General features: G+C 45.4%; 2 protein-coding genes across 2 annotated transcripts; both read left to right on the top strand.

Moving 5' to 3' along the window:
• Window positions 1–468: 468 nt before the first annotated feature.
• On the top strand, window positions 469–7,761 carry LOC132779705 (angiogenin-like). Its single transcript, XM_067469519.1, has 2 exons — window positions 469–522; window positions 7,102–7,761. Exon 2 carries the CDS (start codon window positions 7,124–7,126, stop codon window positions 7,604–7,606), a length of 483 nt encoding a protein of 160 aa, XP_067325620.1. The 5' UTR covers window positions 469–522; window positions 7,102–7,123; the 3' UTR covers window positions 7,607–7,761.
• A 4,509-nt stretch (window positions 7,762–12,270) lies between these two features.
• On the top strand, window positions 12,271–14,235 carry LOC132779813 (angiogenin-like). Its single transcript, XM_067469518.1, has 2 exons — window positions 12,271–12,314; window positions 13,582–14,235. Exon 2 carries the CDS (start codon window positions 13,604–13,606, stop codon window positions 14,075–14,077), a length of 474 nt encoding a protein of 157 aa, XP_067325619.1. The 5' UTR covers window positions 12,271–12,314; window positions 13,582–13,603; the 3' UTR covers window positions 14,078–14,235.
• The last annotated feature ends 3,974 nt before the right edge of the window (window positions 14,236–18,209 follow it).

The raw sequence follows: 18,209 nt of genomic DNA, 5'->3' as shown, positions 1-18,209 counted from the left end.
CCTAGCTCCAACAGACAAGAGTCCTTTGTCCCACCCTGGTCATTCCACAGATATATAAACCCACTTTCCTTGTTCCAACAGACCTCACTACCTCTGAGGATGCTTGCCATAGATGCAGGCGAAACGTCAGGAGAGAATGCCTCTAGAACATGGCCATATAGCCTGGAAAAACCTACAACAACCCATCTGCAGAATATTCCTAAAGTTATGCATAACAGGTGGTCATCACAATATGAGGAACTCTATTAAGGGGTTGCGGCATTAGGAAGGTTGAGAAACCCAAAAAGTGCCACTCCGAATTTCCACATTAACGGCAGCTACGTTGCCTCTTTGAAATATATATATATATTTTAATTGGGAGGAAAGGGAAAGGATTACAGAATATAGCAAGTCGGGGAGGGGCTCTGCAAACCCTGCGATATATATATATGGGCACAAAATGGGCAAGTCTTATGCCAGCCGAAGCCTGCCTTCCTTCCGACCTTCCTTCCATCCTGCAAAGACGTTTCCTGTGTTCTGCGAGTGAGTACAATATATATGCATAACGAATTATCATCTCTCCTTTTCAGGATGCTGCACTTCCTGTATACATATAGCGGGGAAAGGCAGGAAATTAGTAATTAGCAAATTAATGAGTTGAGCCAGGCATGGGCCAACTTCGGCCCTCCGGGTGTTTTGGACTCCAGTTCCCACAATTCCTAACAAGCCCTCCTTCGTTGCTGCTTTGACTCTAGTCCAGTGGTTCTCCACCTTCCTAATAGCGTGACCCCTTAATACAGTTCCTCATGTTGTGGTGACCCTCAACCATAACATTCTTTTGCTACTTCGTAACTGTAATTTTGCTCCTGTTATGAAATATAATTTGGGAGTTGTAGTTGTTGGGATTTATGGTTCACCTACAATCAAAGAGTATTCTGAACTCCACCAACGATGGAATTGGACCAAACTTGGCACACAGAATGCCCACAACCAACAGAAAACACTAGAAGGGTTTGGTGAGCATTGACCTTGAGTTTGGGAGTTGTAGTTCACCTACAGAGAGTGCTATGGACTCAAACAATGATGGATCCATATGCCCAAATATGAACACAGATGGAGTTCTGTGGGAGGGATAGCCAATAGTCCAGAGGACAGGAGCAGGATTCAAAACGATCTTGACAGATTAGAGAGATGGGCCAAAACTAACAAAATGAAGTTCAACAGTGACAAATGCAAGAGACTCCACTGAGGCAGAAAAAATGAAATGCAAAGATACAGAATGGGGACGAAGCCTGGCTCGAGAGCAGTACGTGTGAAAAAGATCTTGGAGTCCTCGTGGACAACAAGTTAAACATGAGCCAGGAATGTGATGCGGCGGCAAAAAAAGCCAATGGGATTTTGGCCTGCATCAATAGGAGCCTAGTGTCTAGATCTAAGGAAGTCATGCTCCCCATGCTCTATTCCGCTTTGGTTAGACCACACCTGGAATATTGTGTCCAATTCTGGGCACCACAATTCAAGAGAGATATTGACAAGCTGGAATGTGTCCAGAGGAGGGCGACTAAAATGATCAAGGGTCTGCAGAACAAGCCCTATGAGGAGCGGCTTGGGGAACTGGGCATGTTTAGCCTGAAGAAGAGAAGGCTGAGAGGAGATATGATAGCCATGTATAAATATGTGAGAGGAAGCCACAGGGAGGAGGGAGCAAGCTTGTTTTCTGCTTCCCTGGAGACTATGACGTGGAACAATGGCTTCAAACTACAAGAGAGATTCCATCTGAACATTAGGAAGAACTTCCTGACTGTGAGAGCCGTTCAGCAGTGGAACTCTCTGCCCCGGAGTGTGGTGGAGGCTCCTTCTTTGGAAGCTTTTAAGCAGAGGCTGGATGGCCATCTGTCAGGGGTGATTTGAATGCAATATTCCTGCTTCTTGGCAGAATGGGGTTGGACTGGATGGCCCATGAGGTCTCTTCCAACTCTTTGATTCTATGATTCTATGATTCTATGATTCCACCAATGATGGAATTGAACCAATCTTTGCAGATAGGACTCCTATGACCAACAGAAAACTCTAGAAGGGTTTGGTGAGCATTGACCTTGAGTTTGGGAGTTGTAGTTCACCACATCCAGAGAGCACTGTGGACTCAAACAATGATGGATCTGGACCAAACTCTACACAAATATTCAATATGCCCAAATGTGAACACTGGTGGAGTTTGGGGAAAATAGAATCTTGACATTTGGGAGTTGTAGTTGCTGGGATTTATAGTTCACCTACAATCACAGAGCATTCTGAGCCCCACCAACAATGATGGATCTGGACCAAACTTGGCAGGAATATGCCATATGCACAAATATGAACACAGATGGAGTTAGGGGGAAATAGACCTTGTCATTAGAGAGTTGTAGTTACTGGGATTTATAGTTCCCCTACAATCAAAGAGTATTCTGAATTCCACCAACGATGGAATTGAACCAAACTTGGCACACAGAATGCCCACGACCAACAGAAATCACTGGAAGGGTTTGGTGGGCATTGACCTTGAGTTTGGGAGTTGTAGTTCACCTACATCCAGAGAGCACTGTGTGCTCAAAAAATGATGAATCTGGACCAAACTTGGCACGAATATTCCATATGCCCAAATATGAACACAAATGGAGTTTGGGGAAAATAGATCTTGACATTTGGGAGTTCTAGTTACTGGGATTTATAGTTCACCTACAATCAAAGAGCATTCTGAACTCCACCAATGATGAAATTGAACCAGACTTGGTACACAGGACTCCCATGAGCAACAGAAAACACTAGAAGGGTTTGGTGGGCATTGACCTTGAGTTTGGGAGTTGTAGTTCACCTACAGAGAGCGCTATGGACTCAAACAATGACGGAGTGTCCAAAGTCCATCAGAAAACACAGTATTTTCTGTTGGTCATGGAGGTTCTGTGTGGGAAGTTTGGCCCAATTCCATTGTTGTTGGGGTTCAGAATGCTCTTTGATTGTAGGTGAACTATAAATCCCAGCAACTACAACTCACACATGTCAAGGTCTATTTCCCCCAAACTGCATCAGTGTTCACATTTCGACTCCATGCTAAGTTTGGTCCAGATCCATCATTGTTTGAGTCCACAGTACTCTCTGGATGTAGGTGAACTACAACTCCAAAACTCAAGGTCAATCCTCACCAAACCTTTCCAGTATTTTCTCTTGGACATGGGAGTTCTGTGTGCCAAGTTTGGTCCAGATCCATCATTGTTTTGAATCCACAGTGCTGTCTGAATGTGGGTGAACTACAACTCCAACTCAACTCCAACTCAAGGTCAATGCCCACCAAATCCTTCCAGTATTTTCCGCTGGTCATGGGAGTTCTGTGTGCCAAGTTTGGTCCAGATCCATCATTGTTTAGAGTCCACAGTGCTGTCTGAATGTGGGTGAACTACAACTCCAACTCAACTACAACTCAAGGTCAATGCCCACCAAAACTAGGGGGCGCTGGTGCTTTGCTTCTACAGTGTTGCTAAAACTCTGGTGGTGAAAATTTCAGAACTCTTAACAAAACTTTCAAAATTTCATTATAAATGGCAGTTCCTAATTTGTTCTGTCATAAAAATCATAAATAATGAAATAATAAGGAAATTTTGAAATTTTTGTTAGAGTTTGGAAATTTTCACCACCAGAACGTTAACAACACTGTAGAAGCAAAGCACCAGCAACCCCTAGTTTTCACCACCAGAATTTGGAGCAGTGTTTCTCAACCTGGGGGTCGGGACCCCTGGGAGGGGGTCACGAGTGGGGTGTCAGAGGGGTTGCCAAAAGTGTCAGAAAACACAGTATTTTTTGTTGGTCATGGGGATTTTGTGTGGAAAGTTTGCCCCAATTCTATCGTTGTTGGGGTTCAAGGGGCTCTTTGATTTTTGGTGAACTATCAATCCCAGCAACTACAACTCCCAAATATCAAGCTCTATTTCCCCCAAACTCAACCAGTGTTCATATTTGGGGCATATTGAGGATCTGTGGCATGTTTGGTCCAGATCCATCATTGTTTGAGTCCACAGTGCTCTCTGGATGTAGGTGAACTACATCTCCAAAACTCAAGGTCAATGCCCATCTAACCCCTGCAATATTTTCTGTTGGTCACGGTGTTCTGTGTGCCAAATTTGGTTGAATGCCATTGTTGGTGGAGCTTTGGTTGTAGGTGAACTATAAATCCCAGCAACTACAACTCCCAAATGTCAAGCTCTATTTTCCCCAAACTCCACCAGTGTTCACATTTGGGCATCTTGAGTATCTGTGCCAAGTTTGGTCCAGATCCATCATTGTTTTGAATCCACAGTGCTGTCTGAATGTGGGTGAACTACAACTCCAACTCAACTCCAACTCAAGGTCAATGCCCAAGTTAACTATAAACCCCAACAACTACAACTCCCAAATGTCAAGGTCTATTTTCCCCAGACTCTAGCAGGTTTTACATTTGGGCATGTTGAGTATTCGTGCCAAGTTTGCTCCAGATCCATCATTGTTTGAGTCTACAGGGCTCTCTGGATGTAGGTGAACTACAACTCCCAAACTCAAGGTCAATGCCCACCAAACCCTTCCAGTATTTTCCGCTGGTCATGGGAGTTCTGTGTGCCAAGTTTGGTCCAATTCCATCATTGGTAGAGTTCAGAATGCTCTTTGAATGTAGGTGAACTATAAATCCCAGCAACTACAACTCCCAAATGACAAAATCAATCCTCCCATCCCAACCCCTCCAGTATTCAAATTTGGGCATATTGGATATTTGTGCCAAATTTGGTCCAGTGAATGAGAATACATCCTGCATATCAGATATTTACATAACGATTCATAACAGTAGCAAAATTACAGTTATGAAGTAGCAATGAAAATAATGTTATTGTTCGGGGTCACCACAACATGACAAACTGTAGAGCGCGTTAGAATCATAGAATCATAGAATCAAAGAGTTGGAAGAGACCTCATGGGCCATCCAGTCCAACCCCATTCTGCCAAGAAGCAGGAATATTGCATTCAAATCACCCCTGACAGATGGCCATCCAGCCTCTGTTTAAAACCTTCCAAAGAAGGAGCCTCCACCACACTCCGGGGCAGAGAGTTCCACTGCTGAACGGCTCTCACAGTCAGGAAGTTCTTCCTAATGTTCAGATGGAATCTCCTCTCTTGTAGTTTGAAGCCATTGTTCCATTGCGTCCTAGTCTCCAAGGAAGCAGAAAACAAGCTTGCTCCCTCCTCCCTGTGGCTTCCTCTCACATATTTATACATGGCTATCATATCTCCTCTCAGCCTTCTCTTCTTCAGGCTAAACATGCCCAGTTCCCTAAGCCGCTCCTCATAGGGCTTGTTCTCCAGACCCTTGATCATTTGAGTCGCCCTCCTCCAGACACATTCCAGCTTGTCAATATCTCTCTTGAATTGTGGTGCCCAGAATTGGACACAATATTCCAGGTGTGGTCTAACCAAAGCAGAATAGAGGGGTAGCATTACTTCCTTAGATCTAGACACTAGGCTCCTCTTGATGCAGGCCAAAATCCCATTGGCTTTTTTTGCCGCCACATCACATTCCTGGCTCATGTTTAACTTGTTGTCCACGAGGACTCCAAGATCTTTTTCACACGTACTGCTCTCTATTTCCAAGGAGGCCTCTCGAGTGCTGGACGGGTGCCTGGCCACTGTGTCTATCTGGATGAGCAGGAACAAGATCAATCCCGACAAGACAGAGGTCCTTCTGGTCGATCGTAAACCTGACCGGGGTATAGGGTGGCAACCTGTGTTGGACGGGGTTACACTCCCCCTGAAGCCACAGGTCCGCAGTTTGGGAGTCCTCTTGGACTCATCGCTCACGCTTGAGGCTCAGGCGTCAGCGGTGTCTGGGAGGGCTTTCGCACAACTGAGACTCGTGCGCCAGCTGCGACCGTACCTCGCGAAGGCTGATCTGGCCGGGGTGGTCCATGCCTTGGTCACCTCCAGATTGGACTACTGCAATGCGCTCTACGTGGGGCTGCCCTTGAAAACGGCTCGGAAGTTCCAACTGGTCCAACGAGCAGCAGCCAGGATGTTAACTGGCGCTCCTTACAGAGACAGGTCAACCCTTCTGTTCAAGGAACTCCACTGGCTGCCGTTTATTTTCCAAGCCCAATTCAAGGTGCAGGTGCTGACCTACAAAGCCCTGAACGGTTTGGGGCCAGCCTACCTGCGTGACTGTATCTCCGTCTACGAACCCACACGCTCGCTCCGGTCATCAGGAGAGGCCCTGCTCGTGATCCCGCCTGCGTCGCAAGCACGTTTGGTGGGGACACGAGACAGGGCCTTTTCTGTGGTGGACCCCCGACTCTGGAACACCCTCCCCAAAGATCTTAGACAGGGGCCTACATTGCCAGTCTTCAGAAAGAACTTGAAGACCTGGCTGTTCCGATGTGCCTTCCCGGATTAGGAAATCTCCAACAACAAGTCCCAGAAGCACTTTATTAAAACTAAGATTGCTGCACACTGCACACTGCACTTGCCTTATAAGCCTTATATTCCACCTGTCACATCAGCACTTTTAATCCTGTACCCATTACTCTGGCCCGGCCCAGTTTTATTGTGTCTTAGTGTATTGTTTATTGCTTGTTGTTTATATTGCTTCAATTGTTTTTAATTTGCCTTAGGTTTTGTATTGTTGTGTTGTGTGTTGAGGCCTTGGCCTTTGTAAGCCGCATCGAGTCCTTTGGGAGATGCTAGCGGGGTACAAATAAAGTTTAATAAATAATAATAATAATAATAATAATAATAATAATAATAATATTTGGGATGTAACCAGAACGTGGACGACCGTGGCCAGATCAGACTTCAGACTGATGTCAGGCTCCCTTGGATTCCCCAATACAGGATCCCTCTGGGGGCTCGCCGTGGGCTCCAGCCTATCATTGATATCTTCCTCCAGCACTCTCGCCTTTGTGAACGTGTCTCCCCTTACAACACCCCTGTCTACCTAACAAAAATGGCTTTGATACCCTAGGAATAGAGGGCGAGAGAGTGTGCCCTGTCCAAGGTTGCCCGTTGGTTTTCCGTGCCACATTTGAGCTTGAATCTCCCAAACTTCAATGTTGTCTCTTTCCCTTGCTTTAGGTACTTGGTGTTGGTCTCCACCATGAGGCTTTTCAGAGGACCTGCTCCTCTCCTTCTCTTGAGGTTCCTGGCAGCTTTGGTCACCCAAATGGATGCGGCCAAGCAACCTCCTGCGGTCAGGCAGAGGTACATCCACTTCCTGAACCAGCATCGGGACAACTCCAACGCAAACACCGGAGGAAAGTACTGCGACAAACTGATGGCGAAACGAGGGTTGACCAGGCCCAACTGCAAGAACACGAACAGCTTCATCCACGCCACTGATTCGGCCATCAAAGACGTGTGTGGAAATAAAGGGGAGCCCTACGGGAACCTGCGCCTGAGCTGTGACTCCTTCCGCGTCACCACCTGCAAGCTCAGAGGTGGTTCCAACCGCCAGCCCTGCAAATACACGCATGACAACCGGCCCCGCCATATTGTCATCGCTTGCGACCAAGGCTATCCCGTCCACTACGACGAAGGCAAGGTCATTGTCAACCGAGGCCGGAAGTGTAGGAGGAGATAAACCGGGCAGCGTTCCTCTCCTGCTGTCTCCATTTCTCCTGCAGCTTCTTTTGCCATTGCAGCATTCACAATACGTAGAAGACTAGGCATGCATTCTCACCCTTCTCTAACCCTCCCCAGCTCTGACTCCTCCATTGAAGTGTGCCAACTTGTACACCCAAGAAACAAATATATCTTGCTTTGAAGCATTGCAAACTCCATCGTGGTCTGTCGTTTCTTTGAAATCTCTCTCTTCTCTCGGTGGCAAAGAGAAGGTCCAGGTTTGAGTTGGGTGGGCCAAGGTGGCATCAGCTGTAGCTTTCATGCCAAGGTCAGGATTTGGGTTTTATTCCTAGGTGGGATTTGGATTTAGGTTGGGGCAAGATGGGATTGGATCGGATGGCTTGGCCTTCCTGCAGCTCTTTTATTTATCGTGTCAGGAGCGAACCAAACAGTGGTATTGCATCAGAAACAAACAAAAAAAACACAAAATTTGCAAACTTGGTCGTTGATTAAATGTCCTTTGAGCAGTACCTGGAATATACAAATCATATCAAAAATAAAATATTTAGGGATCATATTAACATCTATTGGTAATTATATCGAAAAGTGGAAAGAAATTGAAAAACATTTAGGATAAATATATGGCATGATAGGCAGATTACACATCTGGATTTGAGGAATGGGGTATGGCCCAATGTGTATGTACAACAACAACAACAACAAAGCAAAAAAATAAGGCTCTTTGCTACCCCTTCCAGGTGTGCTTTCGCATCAGATGTGGACTCAGGTAGGAACCTTTCCTTGTTGTACAACAACAACAACAACAACAACAAAGCAACAAATAAGGCTCTTTGCTAACCCTTCCAGGTGTGCTTTCGCATCAGATGTGGACTCAGGTAGGAACCTTTCCTTGATGTTGTTGTTGTTGTATGTACAACAACAACAACAACAACAAAGCAACAAATAAGGCTCTTTGCTACACCTTCCAGGTGTGCTTTCGCATCAGATGTGGACTCAGGTAGGAACCTTTCCTTGATGCTGTTGTTGTTGTTATTGCGCAACAACAACAACAACAACAAAGCAACAAATAAGGTTGTTTGCTACACCTTCCGGGTGTGCTTTTGCATCAGATGTGGACTCAGGTAGGAACCTTTCCTTGTTGTTGTTGTTGTTGTTGTTGTTGTTGTATGTACAACAATAACAACAACAAAAACAACAACAAAGCAAAATAATAAGACTGTTTGCTATACCTTCCAGGTGTACTTTCGCATCAGATATGGACTCAGGTAGGAACCTTTCCTTGTTGTTGTCGTTGTATGTACAACAACAACAACAAAAACAACAACAAAGCAAAAACTAAGGCTCTTTGCTACACCTTCCAGGTGTGCTTTCGCATCAGATGTGGACTCAGGTAGCAACCTTTCCTTATGGGCACATTAGAGCTACTTATGGCAGGACGATCAGTTTTGAGAAGTTTCATTTGGAGAGACAACATCACGGGAATGATATTCCGATGCTCAGCAATCACTATGATGCACTCCCTCGGCCTGTGCACAGTCAATGCAAATAGCATTGCGCAAAGCCACAGATCAGCAGCAAGGGTAATGGGTTGCTGTTCTCCTTCCAACGGCTGCAGACGAGCAAGTGCAAGGACAGTGGTGCATGCAATGTTTCCAATGGCTGCAAACGGACGGGGTTTCCAAACACCTGGGTCCAGGGCCCTTGAATAAGGAGGAGTGGGACCCAGCATGGGCAGGAGGGACCGGCTGCTGTGTTGTGCTGTGTTGTGCTGCATTCCCAAGACCTATGGGCAGACGATCATGCCATCTCCTTTCATCTAAACCGACCTATAAACACCCCCCACACCTTGGGAAAGTGTGTGTCCAGATTCCCATTGTGGGTTCCCACAGATTGCCATAAAGCAGCGGTTCTCAACCTGGGGGTCGCGACTCCTTGGGGGGTCGTTTGGCCATTTTCTGGGGGTCGCAAAGCCGCATTGGCTGGCCATGCCCCCTCCAAAATGGCGGCCGACCCCCTGAGCCACTGGCACTCCCATGCGCAAAGCCATCCGCCTGTCCTTCATCTCCTTCTGATGGCAGAAGGAGGTGAGGGATGGGCGAGTGGCTCCTTGGGCACCAGTGTTCACATTGGGGCATATTGAGTATCTGTGCCAAGTGTGGTCCAGATCCATCATTGTGTGAGTCTGCAATGCTCTCTGGATGCAGGTGAACTCCAACTCCAAAACTCAAGGTCAGTGCTCACCAAACCCTTCCAGTATTTTTCGCAGTATGTTCTGTTGGTCATGGGAGTTCTGTGTGGGAAGTTTGGCCCAATTCTATTGTTGGTGGGGTTCAGAATGCTCTTTGATTGTAGGTGAACTATAAATCTCAGTAACTACAACTCCCAAATGTCAAGGTCTATTTTCCCCAAACTCCACCAGTGTTCACATTGGGGCATATTGAGTATCTGTGCCAAGTGTGGTCCAGATCCATCATTGTGTGAGTCTGCAATGCTCTCTGGATGCAGGTGAACTACAACTCCCAAACTCAAGGTCAGTGCTCACCAAACCCTTCCAGTATTTTTCGTTGGTTGTGGGAGTTCTGTGTGCCAAGTTTGGTCCAATTCCATCATTGGTGGAGTTCAAAATGCTCTTTAATTGTAGGTGAACTATAAATCCCAGCAACTACAACTCCCAAATGACATAATCAATTTTCCCTCCAACCCCACCAGTATTCAAATTTGGGCATATTGGGTAACGTAAGGTAAAAGTTTTCCCCTGACATTAAGTCCAGTCGTGTCCAACTCTGGGAGTTGGTGCTCAATTTCTAGGCCAAAGAGCCGGTGTTGTCCATAGACACCTCCAAGGTCATGTGGCTGAGATGACGGCATGGAGCGCTGTTGTTGGGTATTTGTGCCAAATTTGGTCCAGTGAATGAAAATACATCCTGCATTTCAGATTTTTTACATTATGATTCATAACAGTAACACAATTACAATTAGGAAGTAGCAATAATAATAATTTTATGGTTGGGGGTCACCACAACGTGAGGCACTGTATTACGAAGGTTGAGAACCACTGCCATAAAGACCAAAATATGGGCAAAGTATTTGCTATATCGTACGCCATATGGTCTTCTCTCTACATCAAAATCAAAACATGTATGTATGTATTGTTGGAGGAAAGTTCTGAGAGTGCCTTGGACTGCGAGAAGATCCAACCAGTCCATCCTCCAGGAAATAAAGCCCGGCTGCTCATTGGAGGGAAGGAGACGAGAGACAAAGTTGAAGTCCTTTGGCCACATCATGAGGAGACAGCAAAGCCTGGAGAAGGGAATGATGCTGGGGAAAGTGGAAGGCAAAAGGAAGAGGGGCCGACCAAGGGCAAGATGGATGGATGGCATCCTTGAAGTGACTGGACTGACCTTGAAGGAGCTGGGGGTGGTGGCGGCCGACAGGGAGCTCTGGCGTGGACTGGTCCATGAGGTCACGAAGAGTCAGAGACGACTGAACGAATGAACAACAACATGTATGTATCTATGTGATTGCCTGTTTGTACCACAAAGCGTGTCCCTAGGTGAAGTGGCCCTCTGAGATGTCACTGGGAAAGAAAAGTGACATGCGTATGAGAGGAAGTGGCATGTGTATGATGGAGCTGTTTTGGGCAGTGGCTGTTTCTCGATCAAGTAGCCCTTTGCGAATCACCAGATTGACTGTTGTTAGGTGAAGTGACCATCTTTGCTGTTATCAGATTGGCAAAGTGAAGTGGCCCTCTGTGCAGTAGTCTTAATTCTAATAAATGCTTCTGGAACTTGTTATTGGAGTTTTCCTATTCTGGGAAGGCACATTGGAACAGCCAGGTCTTCAAGTTCTTTCTGAAGACTGCCAATGTCGGGGCCTGTCTAAGATCTTTGGGGAGGGTGTTCCAGCGTTGGGGGGCCACCACAGAAAAGGCCCTGTCTCGCGTCCCCACCAGACGCGCCTGCGACGCAGGCAGAATCGTGAGCAGGGCCTCTCCGGATGAACGAAGTGAGCGCGTGGGTTCATAAACGGAGATGCGGTCACGCAGTTAGGATGGTCCCAAACCATTTAGGGCTTTGTAGGTAAGCACCTGCACCTTAAATTGGCTACATCGGTTTTAAATGGTGTATTTTAATATTTTGATAAATGTTTTTAATGTTTATGTATATATATAAGAATTTGTGTCCCGGCATTAAATGTTTGCCGTATATATCCTGTGCTCCGCCCCGAGTCCCCTTCGGGGTGAGAAGGGCAGAGTATAAATGTTTTAAATCAATCAATAAATAAACAATACAGGGTTAGTCAAAATGCATAGGCCAATAAGCCATTCAATTGAATGGCTTATTGGCCTATGCATTTTGACTAACCCTGTATAGTGCAGTTTAACTGCATTGCATTCTATGTGTCCACACTCACCATATGATATGAAGGTGTAGATGGAGCCCAAAGGTCCGTGGTCCTATGGACTGAGCAAAGACAAACTCCAAAACAACTGCCACGTGAAGAGGAGGCCTCTTGCACCATCCAAACCTTTGGTCTCATGGAGAAAGAGGAAATGACCAGAGTAGCCAATGAGAACCCCACAGGCCATGGAGGGGCTTGACCACCTCCCCAATATAAAGGCATTGGAGACAACTGGAAAAGGCATCTCCCATTGAAGTCGCATCTTCTTGGAGCATCCTGCAAAAGAAGTCTCTTCTGTTTGGAGCGTGAGTATGACCTCTGGGCTATCTTTCTGAAATTGCTGTACTTTCTGTATGGAAGCTGAATGAAAAAGACAGTAACTAAAATGTAATTGGAAGGCATTTCTCCTGGAGGAAGATACTGCATTATAGAATCATAGAATCCTAGAATCAAAGAGTTGGAAGAGACCTCCTGGGCCATCCAGTCCAACCCCATTCTGCCAAGAAGCAGGAATATCGCATTCAAATCATCCCTGACAGATGGCCATCCAGCCTCTGTTTAAAAGCCTCCAAAGAAGGAGCCTCCACCACACTCCGGGGCAGAGAGTTCCACTGCTGAACGGTTCTCACAGTCAGGAAGTTCTTCCTCATGTTCAGACTTAATCTCCTTTCTTGTAGTTTGAAGCCAATGTTCCCTTGCATCCTAGTCTCCAGGGAAGCAGAAAACAAGCTTGCTCCCTCCTCCCTGTGGCTTCTTCTCACATATTTACACATGGCTATCATATCTCCTCTCAGCCTTCTCTTCTTCAGGCTAAACATGCCCAGCTCCTTAAGCCGCTCCTCATAGGGCTTGTTCTCCAGACCCTTGATCATTTGAGTCGTCCTCCTCTGGACACATTCCAGCTTGTCAATATCTCTCGTGAATTGTGGTGCCCAGAATTGGACACAATATTCCAGGTAACATGGTCTAACCAAAGCAGAATAGAGCATGGGGAGCATTACTTCCCTAGATCTAGACACTACGCTCCTCTTGATGCAGGCCAAAATCCCATTGGCTTTTTATGCCCCCACATCACATTCCTGGCTCATGTTTAACTTGTTGTCCACGAGGACTCCAAGATCTTTTTCACACGTACTGCTCTCGAGCCAGGCATTGTCCCCCATTCTGTATCTTTGCATTTTGTTTTTCCTGTCAAAGTGGAGTATCTTGCATTTGTCCCTGTTGAACTTCATTTTGTTAGTTTTGGCCCTTCATCTCTCTAATCTGTCAAGATCGTTTTGAATCCTGCTAATGTCCTCTGGAATATTGGCTCTCCCTCCCAATTTGGTGTCGTCTGCAAACCTGATGATCCTGCCTTCTAGCCCTTCATCTGTGGTTCTGTGAAGGTCAACAAAGCTATGGAAGGCCACATTCTGCTCTGTTCTAATGCTACTCCAGAAGCAGTTTTGCAGGCCTTATAAGATAACAAAACTGGCTACATATATGTATCTATGGGTCCACTTTGGTTTTAAATCCCTAGTGTGGGCCAGGTAGACCTTATGTGCATCTGCCTGACTCTTTCCTTCACTTTAGATCCCTGGTGTTGGTCTCCACAATGAGGCTTTTCAAAGGACTCGGCCTCCTTCTCTTGGTGTTTCTGGCTGTTTTGGTCTCGATTGATGCGTCCCGTCAGTCTCCTGCGGTCAAGGAGAGGTACATTCACTTCCTGAACCAGCATCGGGACAACTCCAACCCCAACACCGGAGGAAGATACTGCAATGATATGATGGCGAAACGAGGGTTGACCAGACCCAACTGCAAGGTCAAGAACAGCTTCATCCACGCCACCGACACGGCCATCAAAGCCGTGTGCGGAGACAGAGGGGAGCCCTATGGGACCATGCGCCTGAGCTGTGAGGCTTTCCGTGTCACCACCTGTGACTTGAAAGGAGGGTCGACCCGCCCGCCCTGCGACTACAGGCACGACAACCGGCCACGCTATATTGTCATCGCTTGCGAGGAAGGCTATCCTGTCCACTTCGACGAGGGCAAGGTCATCATAAATCGACCCCAGCCGTGTAAGAGATAAAGCGGGCAGCGTTCCTCTCCTGCTGGGTCCATTTCTCCTGCAGCTTCTTGTTCTTTTGCCATTGTAGCTTTCACAATAGAAGACTAGGCATGCGTTCCGTTCTCATCCTTTTATAATCTTCCCCAACTCTGACTCCTCCATTAAAGTGTGTTGCTTTGTACGGCAGAGAAACAAATATATCTTGCTTTGAAGCATTGCAAACTCCATCGTGGTCTGGCCTTTCTTTGAAATCTCTCTCTTCTTTCGGTGGCAAAGAGAAGGTCCAGGTTTGAGTTGGGTGGGCCAAGATGGCATCAGCTGTAGCTTTCATGCCTAGGTCAGGATTTGGGTTTTATTCCTAGGTGGGATTTGGATATAGATTGGGGCAAGATGGGATTGGTTTGGATGGCTTAGCCTTCCTGCAGCTCTTTTATTGTCAAGAGCGAACCAAACAGTTCTATTGCATCAAAATCAAACAAACAAACAGACAAAACACAAAGTTTGCAAACTTGGTAGTTGATTAAATGTCCTTTGAGCAGTAGCTGGCCACGTGGAGTGCCTCTGGTGTTACTAGAAATTAATGTGCAGATTTTATACATGTGGATTTAATATGATGTGTGGGAATGGATGGAAGAATGGAAGGATGTATGGAGCTAATAATTTTGGAAACACCAGTAAAAGACCCAGGCCTGCAATGACTCACTACCTGCTTGCTGGACTGTAATTAAAAGTTGCCAATAAGAGCTGAAAAGTAAACTCTGATAAGAATTGGAACAGTATTTATTTATGTATCTATGGAGCAAACCAAACAATTGTATTGCATTTTTTAAACAAACAAACAGGCTTGCCACCTTTTCTTAGCATTGAACTGGTTTCTCTCGGGATTCATTGACACTGTAGAATTAACGCTGTGTTGCTCTTAATCATACAAGCATGGATAATTAAGGGCATCCTGGCAGAAAAGCAGAAGCAATCTAGTAATCACAACACCCACAGACCCAGTAGAGTCCATACAGCAGTGGTTCCCAACCTTCCTAATGCCGGGACCCCTTAATACAGTTCCTCATGTTGTGGTGACCCCCAACCATAACATTATTTTCATTGCTACTTCACAACTGTAATTCTGCTACTGTTCTGAATTGTAATGTAAATATCTGATATACAGGATGTATTTTCATTCATTGGACCAAATTTGGCACAAATCCCCAATACGCTCAAATTTGAATACTGGTGGGGTTGGGGGGAGATTGATTTTTGTCATCTGGGAGTTGTAGTTGCTGGGATTTATAATTCACCTACAATCAAAGAGCATTCAGAACTCCACCAAGGATGGAATTGAACCAAACTTGCACACAGGACTCCCATGAGCAACAGAAAATACTGGAAGAGTTTGGTGGACATTGACCTTGAGTTTTGGAATTGTAGTTCACCTACATGCAGAGAGCACTGTGGACTCAAACAATGATGGATCTGGACCAAACTTGGCACAAATATTTAATCTGCCCAAATGTCAACACTGGTGGTGTTTGGGGGGAAAAGACCTTGACATTTGGGAGTTGTAGTTTATTATTTTATTTATTTATTAACTTTATTTGTACCCCGCTACCATCTCCCCAAGGGACTTGGTGTAGCTTACATGAGGCCGAGCCCAAAAACAACAATACAAGCATAATCACAACAATACAAGCAGTTAAAAAAAACAACAGTTGCTGGGATGTATAGTTCATCTACAATCAAAGAACATTCTGAACTCCACCAACGATGGAATTGAACCAAACTTGGCACGCAGAACTCCCATGATCAACAGAAAATACTTGAATGGTTTGGTGGGTATTGACCTTGAGTTTTGGAGTTGTAGTTCACCTATATCCAGAGAGCACTGTGGACTCAAACAATGATGGATCTGGACCAAACTTGGCACGAATACTCAGTATGCTCAAATGTCAACACTGGTGGTGTTTGGGGTGAAAAGACCTTGACATTTGGGAGTTGTAGTTGTTGGGATGTATAGTTCATCTACAATCAAAGAGCATTCTGAACCCCACCAATGATGGAATTGAACCAAACTTGGCACACAGAACTCCTATGACCAACTGAAAATACTTGAATGGTTTGGTGGGTATTGACCTTGAGTTTTGAAGTTGTAGTTCACCTATATCCAGAGAACACTGTGGACTCAAACAATTATGAATCTGGACCAACATGGCACGAATACTCAATATGCTCAAATGTCAACACTGGTAGTCTTTGTGGGGGGGGGGGGGGGGGGAGACCTTGACATTTGGGAGTTGCTGGGATGTATAGTTTCTGGGATGTATAGTTCACATACAATCAGAGAGCATTCTGAACCCCACCAACAATAGAATTGGCCCAAACTTCCCACTCAGAAGCCCCTTGCTGGCGCAAGCCTCCCTCCAACCTCGCATGCTCTCCTTTGCCTGTACATGCGCACTACACTGCCATGCTCTGAGCACACCTGCTCTCCCCTCTCTGCTTGGAGTCTCATAAACAGCCTTCCCCTTGGCTGAGAGGCTGGCCAATCACAGCAGAGGAGGAATTTTGGTGAGAGGGTTCACCGTCTGTTTCCAAAAAGGAAGAGAAGGACAGGTGGAGAGATCTTCAGCATTCTCTACTAAAGGGATTCCTTAGACCATCAAAAATATATGTTTTTTGGTGGTCTTTGGCGACCCCTCTGAAACCCCCTCGTGACCTCCTCCAGGGGTCCCGACCCCAAGGTTGAGAAGGGAAGGAATTGATCAAAAGTTGATTCCAGCCCTCTCAAGACATTATTCAAGACCAATGAGGAATTATTATTATTATTATTATTATTATTATTATTATTATTGCATTGATTTATGCCCACCTTCTCATAAAGAGACACAAAGTGGTGAGGCTGCATGAGGCTAAGCATAGAATGACTCATGGCATAGTCTGGAAACTAAAACAGTGTTGTGCAATGACACCCTGTAACACAATTTTTGTTCCTGGATTATAAATGTCATTCCCTAATTGGTTTGAGCATATAAACATGGGAAAAGTTCATTAAACTGCCAAAACTTTGTCTTTGTGGGAGGCACATCATCCTGCAGCACATTTTGCTCTAGTTTTCCAACGAACATTTTATTGAATCTCAACCAATTCAATCTAGTTTGTGACAGCCACAAAAACAAAATGTCTGGAGTAGAACAACTACTTTCAAAGTAAGGACCCCACAATGAAACAGGAAATAACACTTTCAAACCAGGAACAGGATATTTTTCAAATGTTGTGGCCTAGAAATGGACCCACAAAAAAGGGATCCATAGGGAGGGGAACATCAACGTCAGCAGCTTGAATGGATTAACAGCCAGGTGGAAACAAAACACAGGGTGCAAGGCTCTTCCATAGGAAGGGGAACACTGAGAACTGTGGCTTGCACAGCGTCACAAAGCGTCAGCCTCCAAGGGAGTGGGGCCAAGTGGATTGAAGGGGAGAACACCCTTCTTATAGGCCAGGAACACTACAGGATCTGGAATTGCTGAAACGACCGAACCCAAAGGGTGGTTCTCCCCAATGGTTCCTTTTTTTCACCCTGGAAAGAAGTGATGAGTGGAGTGCCATGAAGAGGGTTTGGTTCTGGGCCCAGTCCTGTTCAACATCTTTATTAATTTCCTGCCACCATTTATTTATTTGTTAGAGCGGGGTCTTCCATAATACATACAATGTCATCCGCAAATACATGGACTTTATAAGTCTGTTTCTTTGTTTTTAGACCTTTCAAGTCTTTGTTTCTTCTCAGGTTAGTTAATACTAATATGAACAATAATAGGGAGAGAAGACAGCCCTGCCTTGTTCCTTTATTTATCGGGATGTTCATTGATTGCTGTCCATTTATTATTATTTCAGCTTTTTTTGGGTATATTGATTTTATCGCATTTATGAAGTAATATCCAGTGTCCATTTCCTTTAATACCATAGTTACAAAGTTCCAATTGATGTTATCAAATGCCTTTTCAGCATCTAAAAACAATAAGGCTATTTCCTTCTGTTGACTCTTCTCATAATATTCTATGGCATTTAGTATTGTTCTGATGTTATCTCTTATATGTCTCTTCGGAAGAAAGTCAGTGACAAGTGGAGTGCCATGAAGAGGGGTTGGTGCTGGGCCCAGTCC

The sequence above is a fragment of the Anolis sagrei genome, chromosome 6 (genome assembly GCF_037176765.1).
Source record: "Anolis sagrei isolate rAnoSag1 chromosome 6, rAnoSag1.mat, whole genome shotgun sequence".
Taxonomy (NCBI): domain Eukaryota; kingdom Metazoa; phylum Chordata; class Lepidosauria; order Squamata; family Dactyloidae; genus Anolis; species Anolis sagrei.
The sequence above is the reverse complement of the archived record's forward strand: the minus strand, read 5'-3'. Positions and strand labels throughout refer to the sequence as shown.

Coding starts and splice junctions, on each gene's coding strand:
- LOC132779705 (XM_067469519.1), top strand. CDS start 7,124: ATGAGGCTTTTCAGAGGACCTGCTCCTCTCCTTCTCTTGAGGTTCCTG.
- LOC132779813 (XM_067469518.1), top strand. CDS start 13,604: ATGAGGCTTTTCAAAGGACTCGGCCTCCTTCTCTTGGTGTTTCTGGCT.